The sequence below is a fragment of the Ursus arctos genome, unplaced genomic scaffold (genome assembly GCF_023065955.2).
Source record: "Ursus arctos isolate Adak ecotype North America unplaced genomic scaffold, UrsArc2.0 scaffold_22, whole genome shotgun sequence".
In the NCBI taxonomy this organism is placed as follows: domain Eukaryota; kingdom Metazoa; phylum Chordata; class Mammalia; order Carnivora; family Ursidae; genus Ursus; species Ursus arctos.
In genome coordinates, this window is record NW_026622897.1 from 40578688 (window position 1) to 40598869 (window position 20182).

Sequence of the window (20182 nt, forward strand, 5' to 3'; positions counted from 1 at the left end):
AATGATATTTTTCTGTATGTAATCTACTAGTATTTTTTCCACTCACCAGTTTACCATGTTTTTATTTGTAACTGATTTCATTCAGTTTCACTTCAAGTAATATTCTGTTGTGTGTGTGTACTGCAAATTATCTGTTCTCCTGTTGATGGGCAATTGAGTAGTTTCTATGTTGTAATGAACAGTGCTGCTATGAGTATTCTTTTACTTGCTGCCTAAGACATTATGTACGAATCTTTCTGCAGAGTATATACCTGGGAATGGAAATATTGGCTCATAGGGTACACAGAGGTTAAACTTAGAAGATAATCACAAATTGTTTTCCAAAGCTTTTGTATCAACTTGCATTCCCACCAGAAATATATGAGAGCTTATGTTGATCCACATCATCTCTAATACTTGGTCTTGTGAGATTTATTCTATCAATCGAATGCCACATAATATGAATGCTGTCTAATGATATGTGGCTTTGATTCGCACTTCCCGGGTTACTAATGAGATTGCACATCTCTTAGGTCTATTTATTGGTCATGAGTGCTTCCTCTAATCTTTCAATTATAAGATTTTACTAGTCTATACTGATGGATACTTTTTATTTTTGTATTGGCAGTTGTTGCAATATCTTAATCATAAGAAGATATAGTCATTAAAGTGAAATAGATGTATGTCAGTACTATACAAAATGGTGGGCACATTTCTAATAAAAGATGTGCAGTCGAAATAGTCGACAAATTAAAACAATAGGTAATAATTGCATTTTGAAGTTATTTTTGTGACTTTTATTTTTTCACAACTTGACATTTATTTTTCTTTTGACAGAACGGTTTCGAGATTTACTACTTCCACCTTCTAATCAAGACTCCGAGATTCTGCCCTTCATTCAATCTAGAAAGTATCCCAAGTAAGCACTAGGAGTTCACTGGATATTGGGAAGGGGACAGGCATAGTGATGGGGAAGATCTGGGGGGACAAAAACAAAATATTTTCTTTCTAAGGATTTCTGAGAAAGCTAGAATACCCTAACCTAATTAACGAGGGCATCTCCTGCACTGTAATGTCTCAGGCTCTTCACAGCTGGGTTAGAGAAAAAAGCCTTTCCAGCACTACAGCCCAGCTGTGAGTAGGAGTATTTGCAGAGTGCAAACTGCAAGTTACCTGCATCTGCGTCTGGTTGTGCCTCTTTTTACTTGATTCTGTATCAACAGCAACAGATATTTTGTGGGTGATCCCTCATCTGGTTTCCTAGTTTCTAGCCTTTGAATGCAAGGATTCATTCATATTGTATTAAGTGGTTTTCAGAACTGCCTGTTAGATATGATTTTAGTAATTTCTGTATATTCTTCTTTATTATCTTGATAATTATGGGAAGTGAAATCTCCTGACCCTTTCTTATACAGGGCAGACCTTTTCTTCTCTTAGATGCCACATATTAATCCATATTTAATCTCTAGCAATAATCTTCTAGTCCCCTCACAGGGACCCTCCTGAGGGACATAGCAGGCCTGGACAGTGTTCCATGCGTACATTACTTTTCATGATAGAGAGCATGGAGGAGCCTGCAGGCATTGATGCATGTCTATCAGTATTTTTGCCTCCAGTTGCTGTTTGCAGAGGCCGGTGATGCCTGCTCTTCTGCCTCTTAGGCTTACTGTCCACCTGATACCTTTTCTTGAAGACGGGAATCACAGTCGCTTCTCAGATTACACGTTGGTAATCTGTTTCCCGCTATTTCCCTAGGATTCCTTAGCTGTATGTTCTTACACGTATCCTTCTTGCTCTGACAGTGATATTCCAATATAATTCTGATATTTAACAGAGATACCATGTGAGAATTCTTTGTGAGTGTCTAATCCTTAGTGTAGTTTTTGTGTTTGTTTATTTTGTTTTTGAGGGGCATCTGTGGACTAATAGAATAAAAGTCATCCATTGATGACACAAACACCATGTTGGGGTGAGTAAGAGTGAAGAGTGAAAAAAAAAAAAGAGTGTAGACTATGAAGCAGACTGCCTTACCAGCTGTGCTTTGTGACTGGGGTTACCTAACCCTCTGTGTCTCAGTTTCCACCTCTGTGGAAGGGGAGAGATAATAAGACCTACCACTCAGGCGTGTTCTGAAGAGTAAGTAAATTAGTAAACAAAAAAATGTTTAGAACTGAGCTTGACACACAGATCTCGGAGGATAATTCTTATATCAGGTTACCTTTATCACCTGCCCTTAATAATATTTGGAGAAGAACTATCTATTTAATATTTCTGGATTATTGCTAGATGCCAATATGAGGCACTTCTTTGGTGGTCACTTAACATCATTATGAGTTGCAATTTTCCGAACTGTCAAATGAAAGCATGCTAAGTAAAGGTTTCTGGGTCTGAATAGTATTTATATAAAAATTCTGGGTTAAATACAATTGGTTTATTTAGGTTATAGAATATTAAGCATTTGCATCCTCCCATTGTCCATAGAATGTCTAGTTTGGGAGTAGAATTTTAGGAGGTGCTGATAGAACAGAGAAAGGGTAATAGAATTCTGTTTGTGCTGTGCCTAAGGAGTGTTAAATTGGTCCAGGGAAGATCATAGGAGCAAAAACTCTAAGCATGTAAATAATACCCAGGTAAAGAATGCTGGGGTAGAAGAAGAGGCAGTTGTAGTAAAAGCCAGTCAATAAATACAAGTGGGCAGGGATTTGTGTATGTCTAGACCTAATTTAAACTCTTTTTGGATTATTCATGGTTTTCAATATTCTCATTTAGTCTCTCATTTGTACTCACTCTCAAATATTCTATCATTTATTCATTACTGAGGATAACTGTAAGTCAAGGAATTTGTCATTTCATGACATGCAAAAATTTCTGGAAAGCTGAGAATTTAATCAGACCATTAGTATTTGTTGCTCTCATTCACAGTGTAATATACCTATTTATATTGAGATTATTTTCCCTCACTTTTCTGCTTGTTTTACTGACTCACTGAATGTAGACTATTAGTGAGAGATGTTTTAAGAGTTAGAATATGGTTTAAGAAGCAACTTGTTTGCCCTATATTATGTCCTTGTATGCCCTATATATAATGTCACAGGGTGATGTTTACGGAGCATAGTATAGCCGACATTCTTTAAGTGAGACTCACTCTACCCTGGTTAATATAAGCTGGTGAGTGAACAGTGGTTATTGGGTTAGGGGTAGGATCTCTAGTCAGCATATTGTCCCTTTCATCTTAAGCATCTGGTTATCAAGAGACATCTAACGAATAATGAAACAGGGAAAAGTTCTTGAAATGTGTCTATGTGTGTATGTGTGTTTGTGTGTGTATGTTTTAACGGAAAGCCATTTAAAAAAAATGTTCCCTGCTGGGAAACATTGTTGTAAAATATAATAATGTTCATTCATCATGTTCTTACGTTTGTGATCTTGCATTTGATCCATTGCCAAAGCCATTCTCATCAGGATGTAATTGAAGACATTGCCTCATGAGAATTCTTGGAGCATGAATAGGTATGACCATTGTCAGAAAGAGACAGGTGAATGAAAAGAAGAAAATGAATGTATACTTAATACGAAATAAATGTTGTTGATTCATAGGTTAGAGGAAAGAAATGGAGATAATGAAACTTAAGTTTTGTTGCTCATTTCTAGCTGGTGTCACTGTTACTAACTTTGAAGCATTTACGTTTACAATGTATTTGAACTAGAGGGTAGCTATAAATATTCTTATCCTTGTGAATGTAGCTTAGAGACATAAAATGGTTGAAGACATTTGGCATAATTTTACTCACAAGTGGCTTGCAATCATTTTAGCAATTAGGCCAACAGAACATGACCGCTCTGGAAGTTTAACCATTATATGTATAAAAATTTTATGAAAATGTAGGAATAAAATGTGGCATATCTTTATTTTGTTCTCATGAAGATCAAGTACTCTGGAATGCTTAATCTCAGTACTCTTTAGAGAAAGAAATATTATTTATGATAAAATTCAGAAGTATTCCTTTTGATTTGGTTTGCTATGAAAGGATAACCTTGCTTATTTAGACAAAAGCAATGCCTCAACCCATTCTCATTTCCAGTGTACTGCTTAACAATGGCTTCAAGCGGTGATATCAGGTGGTTAACTGCAAAGCCTCAGAAAACTTTTCCAGATTTCATCTTTTCTCCAACTTGTCTTCCTTTTTCTTTCCAAAGAAAATTTTGGGTTCCTCTTCTTCCAGCAGCCTTCTCTCTCTCTTTAGTAATTTTTGTTCAATCTGTATGTGTGTAATACATTTGTCACTGGAGCTAAGTTATCCCTATTCATAATAAAAATACTTAGCACTTAATACTTTCTACATGCCATGATTGTGTTATGTGCTTTATATATATTATTTCATTTAATCTTTGTCATTTCCTATGAGTTAGGTAGTACTATTTCCCCGATTGTACAAATTTTATATATTAGAGGACTTAAAAGGGTTAAGTGACTTATCCAAAGTCATATAGAAGAGCTGGGTCCCAAATTCAAGGTCTGCTTTGTCCCCAAATTACCCCTAATTGTGCTATCCTGCCTCTCATTCATTCGTCTGTCCATTTTTCCATTAATCCATTCTTCAAATATTTATTGAAAAATTACTGTACGCTAGAATCAGTCACAATTACTGAGAATACAAAAATAATGAAAACATAGCATATGGCTTTGAGGAACCTAGAGTCTAGTAGGTGAAAAACAGAGTCAGACTTTAATGGAGAAATTAATTATAGTGATGTGATAAGACCTAAAGTTATAGAGAAATGCACTAAACTCAGTGGGAGAAGAGAGCAGAACATGTCTTCCAGTCTAGGTAATTCATGGAAAGTTCCCTTTGAATAAAATCTTGACAAGTGCTATGGAACCAGATAGAGTCTTTTTAGCTGGAACATATAGAGCCATGGAAGTGGCTTGTTCATTGAGAGATCACCTGCAGGTATTCTGGTTGAAAAAGCTTTGTGGACGTGTGCATATGTGTGTGTAGGCACACGTGTACACGTGCATGTGTCTGTGCATATGCTCGTACATACACACACACTGAGAGCTGGGGTTTAAGGAGCAATGAGGGCAGGGACCACTCCATGAGGGACCTGGATTGCCATTTAAATGAGTTTGGACTCTGTGATAAAGACAGTGGAGCATCATGAAAGAACTTAAGGAAAGGAGCAAACTCATTAGATTCGCACGTTCATAGTTTTATCATGGAGCCAGAGAGGCACTGCATGGGGCGAGCACACTAGCTAGCTGGCAATTTCATGTTCAGGAAGGCAATGAGAAAGAATAGATTCCATGGTGATAATAATAGGGAAAAGCAGATAGATATCTGAAGATTTTAGGAGGCACGTGACAGAAATGTCATGACTACTGGACAAAGGGCAGGAGGATGAAAAGGGAGAGGGGAAGGGCAGGGGAGAAGAAGAAGTTCAAAGAAGGGGTTCAAGCTTTTTCATTTGGGTCACATCCTGCATTAGTGGTCCCAGGGCTGGGGACAAGTGGTAGATCTCTCTGAGCATCATTTTTTTTTTTTTGGTCTCTATTTCAAATGAAGGTATGGAGGTTATAATAGTGCTATAGGAAAAACTCCTTGTTGCTTTTACTCTCACATACAATTCTTCAGACACCAGGTGCGGGATGTGATTTTTCCCACACCAACCAATTCTTCAATACCAGCTGGGTGTCTTACAATTCAATTCAATTCAATTCAATTCTGACACTAACCAGAGTTTGTACAGACCCCACAGGTTAAGGGCTCAGTCCCATAAGACTGTCCACCCCCATTTCAAATGCCAGTTGCAGGTAGCAGGTCCCCAATTTATCCACAATTTCTGTCCACATTGGGTACAAATCAGAAATTCCCACGACCTCCTCCTTGGATTCAATCATTTGCTAGAACAGCTTATGGAACTCAAGAATATTTTATGGAGTTAGTATGTAGTAAAGAATATGCTAAGGGAAATAGACAAACATAAACAGCCAGATGAAGAAATACATAGAACAAGATCTAGAAGGGTCTTGAGTGCAGGAGCTTCTGTCCCCGTGGAGTTGGGGTGCACCACGCATCTGGCCTGTAGATGTGTTCACCAACTTGGAAGTTCTCTGAACCCCATACCATTGGGGTTTTTATGGAAGTTTCATTACAGAGGCATGATTGATTATTAACTTCATTTCCAGCTCCTCGTCCCTCTCCAGAAAATAGAGGGTAGAGCTTAACATTCTGAGCTTTAAGTCATGGCCTGGTGTTTCTTTCTTTTTTAAAGATTTATTTATTTATTTTGGAGAGAAAGAGTAAGAGAGAGAGCAAGCACACAGGGCGGGAGGGGCAGAGAATCTCAAGCATGACTTGGAACTTGATCCCACTACCCTGAGATCATGCCCTGAGCCAAAATGAAGAGTCAGATGCTTAACCAATTGAGCCACCCAGGCACCCCTGGCTTGTTGTTTCTGATGAGTAGGCCCCTATCCATGAGCCTACCAAGAGTCACCTCATTAGAACAAAATAAGTTCCCATCACCCAGGAAATTCCAAGAGATTTAGGAACTCTGTGTCAGATGCATCTACCACTAAGAAAATTACAAAGGTCTTAGGAGCTCTGTGTCAAGAACCAGGGGCAGAGAACAATATCAGTATTTCTTATTATTTCACAAGTAGCTTCCCTCTAATGTTGCTTTGAGGAATGCATAGTGCCTGGCATAATTCTACCTTGTAAGACTTCGTGATCGTTCAATAAAACAATGTAAAGTACCTGCCTCTTGCAAATGTGAGTTCTTACCATCATCCTCATTCTCAGCTCTCTTCTGCCTTTTCTCAAAGCTGTGCCTTACCTCAGGGTAGGGGAAAGTTTCTACCACATTGTCTGCCTTAGTGTCTTCAATCCAATCTAGATCCTGCCAGAAGGGACATGCTGTTCTGCCTGACAGAGGTGGTTCTGTATCGTTTCCACAGTCACAGCTATGCATCATGTTCTTCCCAATATACCTAACGTTTTAGTATTGCCTTTCATTAAAGGATTACTGTTTTTCATCCTCTCATCCCTAAATGTAGGTTTTCTTTTGTATAGTAGGTGATATTCCAGTACCTGTCTGGCAAGAGATCTAACAAGCTGGTGTTCTGACTAAAGTACAGGATGCAGTAATGAGGATTCCCAGTTCTTTTGATTTTGGTGAACATAGCAAGCAAGATGTCAGAATTAAGCTGGTCTCTCAGTAGGTAATAGGTCCAACCCTTGGGCTGACATTTACATGTAGAAACTCTGCCATCAGGACTGCAAAAGCCAAGCAGACCACCAAACCCCACAAACAATCCTACAAAAACTGAGGTAGTTGGGAACTTGTAAAGACTGGCTCAGACGTGTGGTAAGTCAAGAAACTGTTAGTGCAAGGCTAGTGGGCAAGCAATAAGGATACCTCAGTGCTCAGTGAGAGAACAGCTTATTTTGGACTCAAGTAAGAACTGGTTCAAGGATAGGGCCAAGAGGAGCCTGTAGCCATGAAGCTGGGCAGCCGAAATATCAAAACAAGCTGAGAAAGTAACACTTTCTAGGGGACAAGGTAAGCACTTATGATTCTCTAGCTAGTGCCTTTAAGAGCTGTCTGTTTTCTTTGTTCTGACCCATCCTCCATTCTCCACTATTACACATCTTCTCAGGCAGCATTTAAGATTTGGGGTTGTTGTTTATTTGTTTGGTTTGACTCAGAGATTATCTGTCAGGTGAGACAGAATGTTACCTGAAGTTCTTCCTTTGCTACCAATCTTAAAATCCCACTTTAACTTCCTTGGACTAGAACTACCTCCTTTTTGCAGGGTACAAATCAGAAATTCCCACGACCTCCTCCTTGGATTCAATCATTTGCTAGAACAACTTATGGAACTCAAGAATATTTTTGCATAGGCGATTTCCAGCTTGTCAACAATATTCCCAGCTCTACAAGAGTGAGGTGTCATCAAAGTGAAGCCATGATTTCAGGAACAGTTTATGAACTCTATAGCTGAGGTGAATTTTAAAAGTCTCATATTAAATTTATCAAGTCATAAATTTTAACAATATGTCTGTTTATTGGAATTCCTTGTCAAAGAGCTTTTTTCTTTGCAGATCCTAAATTAATTAATGGCTTCTATTTGTAAGGCCTTGATTGAATAATTCAGAATTTCAAGAAACAAACATCAGTCAAAATGGTTTTTTAAACAGTGTTGCTTTTTATTTATGCGTGAGATTGCATTAAGTAATAATCACACATTAATTACAGAGATTTCTTAACCCTTTGCTGGTGAAGTCTCTTTCCTTAAGTTATTCCTAAAGTCCAGACAAGGGGTAACTAGGTGGCTCAGTGTATTAAGCATCTGCCTTTGGCTCAGGTCATGATGTTGGGGTCCTGGGATCGAGCCCCATGTCATTGGGCTCCCTGATCAGCGTGGAGTCTGCTTCTCCCTCTCCCTCTGCCCCTCCCCTGCACTCATGCACTTGCTCACTCTCTCTTTCTCTCTATCTCATGTGCACACGTGCTCTCTCTTTCTCAAATAAATAAATCAATCCTTTTAAAAAATTCTAAAAAGGAAAAAAAAAAGTCCAAACAATATGGACCACGACCTACTACTCCCACCAAGTCTTAACTCAAACATTAAGGGCTTACCCTGATCAACATATTTAATCACCACCTGTACTAACTCACTTCCCATCTTTCTTATCTTCTCCATCAGCAACATAAGTGCAACATGGAATATTGTTAGAAATACAGTTTCTCAGACTTCAGCCCATACTTAGTTACTCAGAAAATCTGGGGGTGGGGCCCAGCACTCTGTGTTTAACAAACCTTCCAGGAAATTCTGATGCACAGTAACATTTGAGGACCACTAGAGCAAGGTAGAAAGATTTTGAAGACCATCTCAGGCTTTTTAACTCCCTCTCACTTCTTGCTGTTTTTACTCATGTGATTATCTTCTGGGAGTAGAATGGTCTAAAACTGCAACACCATCGTCTCCAGAGAAACAGTTCATGACATCCATGTTTTTCCCAGAAAAAGGAAGAATTGTTATATAAAGAATGGCCCTGAACACTTCTAGCCTGCAAAGGAGGTTTTTCCAGGAGTTCCTTGGCACAATGTGCCCCTTTCAGACTTTATTTGCCTTTCTGTATTATCCCTAACCAAAATAATTTACAACAGACTGTAATGGTTAGTATGTGATCACTAAGAAAATGAGCTTTGGAGTCAGACTCATAAGGAATTGGATGAGTCTTTCCTTTAATAGAAGAAGTGTGGCCACGAGAAAATTACTTAGCATTTTTGGGTTTTAGTTCCCAGTGCAGTATGAGGGAGATAATACCTCCTGTGAGAGCTGTTGTGTAGATTAGGAGGGAAGGGGTACACAGAACAAGTGTAGACCCTGGATTAAATTAAGTGTTCAGTGAAGAGTATCTATTACTACATCTCATTTTAGAATTTAGAGGTAGGGGTCTGAGATCGTTTTTGATTGTTTTTTTAATTAGAAGAACTTTTTTTTTTAAAGATTTTATTTATCTATTTGACAGAGATAGAGACAGCCAGCGAGAGCAGGAACACAAGCAGGGGGAGCGGGAGAGGAAGAAGTAGGCTCATAGCTGAAGAGCCTGATGTGGGGCTCGATCCCATAACACCGGGATCACGCCCTGAGCCGAAGGCAGGCGCTTAACCGCTGTGCCACCCAGGCGCCCCGAATTAGAAGAACTTTTTAAAGTGAAAGCTAATCAGATAACAATAAGAAAAGCAAATAATTTTCCAAAAATGGAAACTTTCCATTAGTATTAAATGGATGTGAATTTCAACCTTTGTTATTGTTAATAATAATATCTAAGATTTATTAAATGCTTAGTGTGTCCGGGTACAATGTGAAAAGCTTATCAGGTGTGTTAGCATTCAGCTACATAAAATAGAAATGTAGCTAAAAATGAGGGGGGCTTATTTTTCTCATGTAGCCAAAAGTACCAAGATACTTGGTGGCTGGAATTTGTTGTCAGCATATCACATCTGAGGGGTTTGCTCCTGTCCTCTCTTTCCCTCTCGTGGTTGCAAGATGACTCCTTCAACTTCAGTCATCACATCCTCATCCCAGCCATCCCATCTTCATCCATCCTCATGAAAGGTACAGGCAAGCTGAATTGACCTCCCTTTCAAGGAACTTCTCAGAACCCCAACCCAGCTCTTTTACACCTAGTTATCCTAAACATTACTATCACACCACCCCAAAATTGGGAACAAAGTGGGAAAATGAAATAAAGAGTAGACAACCAGTGGTCTTTGCCTTGCCTGAATTATCTCATCTAATCCTTACAATAGTCAATGAGATATGTATTATTATACATGTTATTATATGTATTATTTTGATCACCTTCTATTTACAAAGGATGCAATTGAGGCACAGAGTGATCAATAAATTGCTCAAAGTCATGTAGTGCCAACTGGCAAAGCCATGATTTAAACTAGTTCTGAGAGCCTATATTCTAATAAACTATATTATTATATAGTAAAAACTTATCTTCCTTAAATTTTCAATAACTCTTTGAAGTTGTATTTTTTTCTTCTGCTGAGAGTTTAAAAGGCAGATTTTTGCTGTTAAGATTTCTGTACTGAAAGGAATTGCTATGGAAGTTTTGAGAACAAAAAATTTTACCCTTCTAAGAGCATTCTCCCCCATAGGGAATGAGGGGCTCAGCCATAATAGTCGTCAAGTTAAAGGCAAATGAACATGTTGAGCATATTTTATTTTTTCAATACTTCTTTCAACAAATATTTGTTTGGTGCCTATTAAGTGCCAGCAACTGAAGATAATAATAGGCTAAACTATTTTAACACAATGTCCTGGTTTTCTCTGGTTTTTGAGTTAGTAATAAAATTCAAAGAGGAAATCTGGCAATGTCTAAGCAGTAGGGTCAGCTGTACTTACAAAATTATGCTTTATTCTTCTAGGGTTTTATTGTTTCCAAAGCACCTCCCTGTGTGGTATTTTGTCTGTTATATCCATTTCTTCTGTCAGATTTACTTATTAATGATATAATTTTCCTTTTGTTTATTGAGAACCTCTGATCAATTGATTGATAATCATAGAAGCTAGAATGACAGAAACAGAGTGTTTATTTCATCTGTCTGAAAAATGTTGCAGTTGGTAAATTTTGTCACAACTGAAATCAACATTTTGGTGTTCACCTAGGGAAGGAAAAAAAGATGTCAGGGGAAGGTGAGGCAGAATATTGGAGCCCATATACTCACAAAATATACTACCAATGCCTATGTAAGTTAATAGGTTGAGATTTTGTTGATGGTATTCTTGAATTCTTACTTTCTTGGATTCTATTTTTTAGTTCTGTGCCATTGTAGTGGTTCTGTTTTGTTTTTAAGAGATGATAGTTATATATAATTTGGACATCAGTTGCCTATCTTCCATTTCAACCACTCTTTTATCTTTTGGTATTTAGTGATTTTTTTTTCCTGCAACAGATAGTCCCTCCCCTTCTCCTAGAAATGCTGAAGGCATGGATTATATGTGATTTTATTTGCATTCCTTGTTGACCATACACTTTTGGGGAATATTCATATTCAGGTAGTAGTATCCTCCAGATTTTGAAATCACTAACCCATTACTTTCAAAAAGTCTCAAAGAAGATAATGTTCACAGAGTTCAAGAGGAAAACAAAGGGAAAAATCCCACTTCTCTATTGACATTGTGGAATTCTCTGGAAAGATGCACTACAGCAGTGCCTTTCAGACTTTAACAGGCATAGGAATCACCCGGAAATCTTAATAAAACACAGATTCTGATTCAATAAATCTGAAGTTGGGTGTAAGATTCTGTCTTTCTAACAAGTTCTCAGGTAAAATTGATGCTATTGGTCTGAGAACCACACTTTAAATAGAAACGAACCACGTCATCTTAGTCACAGCCTAATGAAGGGCTTTTCATTCCCTTCAAAGTCACGTTTTGCCACATGTGTTGCCAGGGAAGAGAGAAGTGCTCAGCATGCTAAGCAGGAGAGAACAGAGTAGAACAGAGTCTCCCTCCTCATAGTCATCTGTCTTTGATTACAAAGGAAAATCTGAAAGTGCAGCCAGCTGGGTTGTAAGTGATTAGTAACAGTATATCTATAGTACTGTTTTTCCTTAAAGTCTGTTTTGTCTGAAATCAGTGTTACTACAGCTATTTTGCTTTTGCTAGAATTTCTACTATATCCTATATTTATACCCCTTAACTTTCAACTTCTTTGTATCCTGATATAAAACACAGAATCTTGGATCTCTTGAAAAGACCTATTACTCTATTTTCTTATTCCAGCCTAACAATCTTTTCCTTTGAAACCAAAGATTTTGGTCCATTTATACTGAATTACATTCTATGACATAATTTTGTTTATTTGTCCCACTTTTTCTGTTTTTTTCCCCTATCCCCACCCCTATTTTTTTTTTCTAATTGGCTGTGAAGACAGGAAGATACATAATATAGTACAAGCCATGGTCTATTTCTTAATTGAATTAAGCTCTCTAAACTAATGGAAAAGAAGTAGCAAAACCAAAATATAGTGCAAAGGAGTTTGAGGTATGAAAGTTTAAAGATGCTAAAATTAGCTAGCAATTAAGATAAAAGCCTGCTCTACACCTAGCTTTCAGCAGGAAGGTCAGTAGCCATGTAGAAAAAGGAGGAAAGACAGGAAAAGGATGGAATGATGTGTTTGAGAAAAAAAATTATTAAATATTTGAGCCTGAAGGCATATAAGTGAACAGGAAATTAAAGGATTCACCACCATCTAAATAAACAACACTTTAAATACAGTTTATAAAACAGCAATCTTTGTTGGAAAGGCTGATCATAGGGGCGCCTGGATGGCTCAGTTGGTTAAGTGTCTGCCTTCCTCTTAGGTCATGGTCTCTCAGGGTCCTGGGATCGAGCCCCACGTTGGGCTGCTGATTGTAGTAAAAAAAGTCTCAACTAAAGATCTTAACTCAGTTTTAAAAGGTGTTTATTTTAAATGACTATATTCCCTCTGAAAGCTTTCAAAGGTAATTTTATTTTAGTAAGGGTTACAGCTATGTTTAAATATATGTTGGAGTGGGGTGTGAAATTTGGCTAGATGTTATGCTTGAAAATCCAGTAGGGGTTTGATCAGCTTATAATTCATGTTTCCACTTAAGTACTAGTGTTTGAACAGTTGAACAGTTTGGTAGGTTTTCTTTGATAATATTTGAACTGTTTTTTGCATCTGAATAAAAGTTTCAAGTTGCATGTTGGCAAAGCAAGCTGACATTAGCCAACACATAAAATAAAAAGGCAAAAAAAAAAATTCTCTTTCATTTTCTATAGGAACTAAGTTTAATGGTGAGGATTCATGTATGTGTATGTGTGTCTGTGTACCTAAGAGTGAAAAGTATATATAAAATACTAGATATACAGTATACTAGATAATAATGTTACTATGATACAAAATGATACAAAAAAATCTAAAAATGTTCCCTAACACACACACACACACACACACACACTGGCAGTTTCAATGCATGTTTGAGATGTGGAAAATGAATGGATGGCATTGCTTTGCATCATAACTCATAAGAAATTTCTGTACAGACTAGCAAGTGAAGGGAGTACTCGAGCTCATATTTGCTCTTACCAAGATATCTATCTATCCCAAAGTTTAGAGCTGCTTTCAATGGGCTGTATACATGGTGGTCAAAGAGATAAGGCCTGGACCCTGAGAAGGGTGGGAGAGTGAATCAGAGCCCCCCGCAAATGGCCTAAACTCCTCATGTGCTCAATCGTCAGTGGATCAAGTAGAGATTAAATACCCTGCTATGCAGAAGGAGATAGTAGGGATGATTGCCTTATTTTGTCCTTGGCTCTGAGAAGAATTAAAACAAAAATTCTCCCCTGATATCTAGTGACCACTTGGATTGGAACAGTGAAATCCTAATATATATATATAGCCCAATAAACCCAGAGACAAAAACTTAGTTTAGAGTGATTCCAGATTTATGGCACCGTCCTGTTGTCTGGAAGAGGAAAATGAAAATTCTTTCTTGGGGGACACATTTAAATCCCCAAAGGATTCCTCTTTAAAAGGAACCAAGGAATATGAGCTCATATTTAAAAAAATGAGGAACCAAAACGCCATGAATATGTTAGTAGAAATCATATATTCAAAAAGTTTAAAGCAAGTGTCTCATATATCAAAAGGGATAAAACAGAGCATTAGAAAAATGATTAAAAGACAAAGGACAATCAAATTCTCAAGATGCTTTAGAAAAGGGGCCCACAGAGCTTCTCCAAATAAAAGAAACAATATCATAAACTTCGCAGGTTAACACAGCCACAGAGAGAATAAATGAACTGTCAAATTGAACGGAAATAATTACCTGGAATGTGGCATAGAGAGACAAAGATATGGAAAATAAGAAAGAAATATTGAAAAAATACAGTGGGTAGAGGGAGAAGTTCCTGCATTTCTTTACATTAACCTTCCATAAAGAAGGGAAAGAAGGAGAGAAGTATAAGCTATATCATATTTGAAGAAAAATAGCTCAAATTCAGATATACCAATAAATCCCAAGCAATATAATAAAAATAAATTCACAGTGCGAAACATCATAATTTACTTATAGAAAACTAAAACAGAGACTAACACTTAATAAAAAAAATAGTCGAGGAAAGAAAGGGGAGGGGAAGAAACAGACAAAGAAGGAAAATAAACAGGACAAGATGACATTGTGGTAAGTCACTCACCATAACTGAACTCGGTTCTCCAGTTCAAAGGAAAAGGCTGTTGGCCTGGCATAACAAAATAAAACTGAGCTATTTGACAGTTTTCAAGAGATTGACTCAAAATAGAAAGATAAAGGCTGAAAGTAAAGAAGGTGAGGAATATGGCAGAGAAATTCTGACCAAAGCAAAATTATTTCAGATAAAATAGACTTTTTTTACTTTATTTTACTTTTTCTTTCTTTATTTTTTTATAATAATATTTTTTATTATATTATGTTAGTCACCATACAGTACATCCCTGGTTTTTGATGTAAAGTTCCATTATTGATTAGTTGCATATAACACCCAGTGCACCATGCAATATGTGCCCTCCTTACTACCAATCACCAGCCCTTTCTTCTCCTACCGATCTTCCTAGTTCTTATGTTCCATAGATGAGAGAAACCATATGAAATAGTCTTTCTCTGCTTGACTTATTTCACGTAGCATTATCTCCTCCAGTGCCGTCCATGTTGCAGCAAATGTTGAGAACTCGTTCTTTCTGATAGCTGAGTAATATTCCATTGTATATAGGGACCACAGCTTCTTAATCCAGTCGTCTGTTGAAGGGCATCTCGGCTCCTTCCACAATTTAGCTATTGTGGACAATGCTGCTATGAACATTGGGGTGCATATGGCACGTCTCTTCACTACGTCTGTATCTTTGGGGTAAATACCCAGTAGTGCAATGGCTGGGTCATAGGGTAGCTCAATTTTTAACTTTTTAAGGGACCTCCACACTGTTTTCCAGAGTGGCTGTACCAACTTGCATTCCCACCAACAATGTAGGAGGGATCCCCTTTCTCCACATCCTCTCCAGCAATTGTTGTTTCTTGCCTTGTCTATTTTTGCCATTCTAACTGGCGTAAGGTGGTATCTTAGTGTGGTTTTGATTTGAATTTCCCTGTTGGCTAATGATTTTGAACATTTTTTCATGTGTCTGTTAGTCATTTGTATGTCTTCATTGGAAAAGTGTCTGTTCATATCTTCTGCCCATTTTATGATTTGTTTATTTGTTTCTTGTGTATTGAGTTTGAGAAGTTCTTTGTAGATCTTGGATACCAGTCTTTTATCTGTAGTGACATTTGCAAATATCTTCTCCCATTCCGTGGGCTGCCTCTTACTTTTTTTGACTGTTTCCTTGGCTGTGCAGAAGCTTTTTATCTTGAAGAAGTCCCACAAATTCGTTTTATCTTTTGTTTCTCTTGCCTTTGGAGATATGTCATGAAAAAGGTTGCTGTGGCCGATGTTGTAGAGGTTGCTTCCTATGCTCTCCTCTAGGATATTGATGGATTCCTGTCTCACATCAAGGTCTTTCATCCATTTGGAGTTTTTATCTTTGTGTATGGTGTGAGAGAGTGGTCAAGTTTCATTCTTTTGCATGTAGCTGTCCAATTTTCCCAGCACCATTTATTGAAGAGACTGTCTTTTTTCCACCAGATGTTTTTTCCTGCTTTATCAAAGATTAGTTGCCCAAAGAACCGCGGGTCCATTTCTGGGTTCTCTATTCTGTTTCATTGGTCTATGTGTCTGTTTTGTGCCAGTAGCATGCTGTCTTTGTGATCACAGCTTTGTAGTACAGCTGAAATTCCGGCATTGTGATGCCCCCAGATTTGTTTTTCCTTTTCAACAGTTCCTTGGTGATTCGGGGCCTTTTCTGGTTCCACACAAATTAAGGGCTATTTGTTCCAATTCACTGAAAAATGTCATCGGTATTTTGATCGGGATAGCATTGAAAGTGTAGATTGCTCTGGGTAGCATGGACATTTTAACTATGTTAATTCTTCTGATCCATGAGCATGGAATATTTTTCCATCTTTTGTGTCTTCTTTAATGTCTTTCAAGAGTGATTTGTAGTTTCTAGAATATAGATCCTTAATGTCTCTGGTTAAGTTAATGCCAAGGTAACGTATGGTTTTTGGTGCTATTATAAATGGGATGGATTCCCTAATTTCTCTTTCTTCAGTCTCATTATTCGTGTATAGAAATGCAACTGATTTCTGAGCATTGATTTTGTATCCCGCCACATTACTGAATTGCTCTATATCTTCTAGTAGTTTGGAAGTGGATTCTTTTGGGTTTTCCATATAGAGTATCATGTCATCTGCGAAGAGAGACAGCTTGACTTCTTCTTTGCCGATTTGGATACCTTTGATCCCTTTTTGTTGTCTGATTGCTGTTGCAAGGACTTCTAGTACTATGTTGAATAAAAATGGCATGAGTGGGCATCCTTGTCATGTTCCTGATCTTAAGGGAAAGGCTTTCAGCTTTTCCCCATTGAGAATGATATTTGCTATAGGCTTTTCATAGATGGTTTTTATGAGATTGAGAAATGTACCCTCTATCCCTACACTCTGAAGGGTTTTAATCAGGAAAGGATGCTGTATTTTGTCAAATGCTTTTTCTGCATCCATTGAGAGGATCATATGATTTTGGCTTTTTTCTTGTTGATAAATCTATGACACTGATAGATTTGCGAATGTTGAACCACCCTTGCATCCCACGGATGAATCCCACTTGGTCATGATGGATAATCCTTTTAATGTACTGTTGGATCCTATTAGCTAGGATCTTTTTGAGAATTTTGGCATCCATATTCATCAGGAAAATTGGTCTGTAATTCTCCTTTTTGATGGGGTCTTTGCCTGGTTTGAGGATCAAGATAATATTGGCCTCATAGAATGAGTTTGGTAGTTTTCCTTCTGTTTCTATTTTTTGAAACAGCTTTAGGAGAATAGGTATTATTTCTTCTTTGAACGTTTGGTAGAATTTCCCCGGGAATCCATCAGGCCCTGGACTCTTGTTTTTGGGGAGGTTTTTGATCACTGCTTCAATCTTTTCATAATTAATTGGTCTGTTTAAATCATCAATTTCTTCCTGTTTCAGTTTTGGTAGTTTATACGTTTCCAGGAAGGCCTCCATCTCTCCCAGGTTGCTTAATTTATTGGCATAAAGCTGTTGATAAAAGTTTCTAATAATCCTTCCTATTTCATTGGTGTTGGTTTTGACCTCTCCCTTTTCATTCATAATTTTATTAATTTGGGTCCTTTCTCTATTCTTTTGGTTAAGTCTTGCCAGTGGCTTGTCTATTTTATTTATTCTTTCAAGGAACCAGCTTCTAGTTCTGTTGATCTGCTCTACTGTACTCCTGGTTTCTAATTCATTCTGCTCTATTCTTGATCAACTGCTTTCTCATGCGTGGATTAGGCCTGTTCTTCTGTTGCTGTTCCAGCTTCTTGAGGTGAGAATATAAAAACTGCATTTTAGATTTTTCTATTCTTTTGAGTGAGGCTTGGATGGCTATGTATTTTCCCCTTAGTACTGCCTTTGCAGTTTCCATCGGTTTTGGACCAATGTGTTTTCATTCTCATTGGTCTCCATAAATTGTTTAAATTGATTTTCGATGTCCTGGTTTATCGAATCATTCTTGAGCAGGATGGTTCTTAGTCTCCAAGGGTTTGAGTTTCTTCCAAATTTTTCCTTGTGGTTGAGTTCCAATTTCAGAGCGTTGTGGTCTGAGAATATGCAGGGAATAATTTCAGTCTTTTGGTATCTGTTGAGACCTGTTTTGTGTCCCAGAACATGGTCTATTCTTGAGAATGTTCCGTGTACATTAGAATAGAATGAGTATTCTTTGGTTCTGGGGTGTAGTGTTCTATATATATATCTATGAGGCCCAACTCATCGAGTATGGCATTCAAAGCTCTTGTTTCTTTGTTAATTTTCTGCGTAGGTGATCTATCTATTGCTGATAGTGGAGTGTTGAGGTTCCGTACTATTAACATATTTTTATCTATATGTCTCTTTATTCTGGTAAGAGTTGGCTTGTGTATCTTGCTGCTCCCCTGTTGGGGGCATATATATTTATAATTGTCATATCCACGTGTTGGATAAATTCTTTAAGAATTATATAGTGATCTTCTGTGTCTCTGACTATAGTCTTTAGGTTAAAATCCAATCTGTCTTATATGAGAATTGCTACCCCAGCTTTCTTTTGAGGTCCATTGGCATGAAAGATGGTATTCCATCCCTTTACTTTGAGTCTGGATGTATCTTTAGGTTCAAAATGAGTCTCTTGTAGACAGCAAATGGATGGGTCATGTCTTTTTATCCAAACTGCAACCCTGTGGCATTTATGGGAGCATTTAGCATTTACATTGAGACTGATTATTGAGAGATATGATTTTAATGATGCCATGTTGCCAGTAAAGTCTTTGTTTCTATAGATTGTGACTTTCTGTTCTGTATCACTCTTGGGGCCTTTTTACTTTTATAGAACCCCCCTTAATATCTCCTGTAGGGCTGGTTTCGTGGTTACAAAATTGGTCAGTGACTGGCTATTCTGGAAGGTCTTTATTTCTCCATCAATTCTGAATGACAGCCTTGCTGAATAAAGGATCCTTGACTGAATGTTTTTCTCTGAAAGAGCTTTAAAAATGGCCCCCCACCCTTTCTCTCATTCCAGGTCTGTATAGACAGGTCTGACGTAATTCTGATACCTTTGCCTTAGTACATGGAAATTTCTTTGCCCTTGCCGCTTTCAATACTGTATCCTTGGATCTAATATTTGTGAAATGCACTATGGCCTGACATGGCGTAGGTTTGTCGTGGTTGAGCCTGGGCGGGGTCCTCTCTGCCTCTTGGACACAAATGTCTGTTTCCCTTGCTAGATTAGGGAAGTTTTCAGCTACAATTTGTTCAAATATCTCTTCTAGACCTCTGTTTTTCTCCACCCTCTCAGGGATGCTGATGATTCTGACATTGGAACATTTCATTGAGTCAGTAATCTCCTGTAACCTACATTCTTGAGATTGGATTTTTTTGAGCCAAGTTTCTGTTTTAACCTTCTCTTCTAGTAACGCATCCTCAAATTCACTGATACGTTCTTCCGCCTCATTCACCCTGGCCGTCAGAGCCTCTAGTTTTGACTGCATTTGATTCATAGAATTTTTAATTTCTGCCAGATTTGCTCTCATTTGCACTGTTAGATATTCTATATTCTCATTAAAATTTTCGTGAATATTTTTTTCAAGTTTACACATCATCTTGACCATTGTTACTCTGAACTCCATTTCTGATAATTTGGTTTTATCCATATCCATCAGTTCTGTGGCAGAGGCCACAGACTCATTGTCTTTTCTTTGCTGGGGGGGATTTCTCCTTCTCGTCATTCTGATGAGGAGAGGTTGTGGGGTTGTCCGGAGCCCAAATTATTGACCAGGACCCATGCAGTGTGCACTTGTTTTCTAGCGACCTTAGGGATGTGGGCTTCTTGATTTTTCAGCCTGCCTTCTGGGGTAGGGGCCTGCCGCACTGATTCTCAGGCAACCCTGTTTGGGTAGAGTCTCCCTGTCCTCTGAGAGGGAGAGATGGGGATGGGCACACTTTGAGCCGCTATTTCCAGGCTTTTGTTCTCTGGTGGCTTTCCCTGGT

General features: G+C 37.9%; 1 protein-coding gene across 4 annotated transcripts in view; it reads left to right on the forward strand.

Moving 5' to 3' along the window:
• The window catches only part of NOX4 (NADPH oxidase 4), a 183579-nt gene that overhangs the window by 122680 nt on the left and 40717 nt on the right, over positions 1-20182 (forward strand). For all 4 annotated transcript variants that reach the window (XM_057316663.1, XM_057316662.1, XM_057316665.1 and 1 more), the window contains one exon: positions 817-898. In XM_057316663.1, coding sequence (XP_057172646.1) covers positions 817-898 — 82 coding nt within the window. The remainder of the gene's footprint in view (positions 1-816; positions 899-20182) is intronic.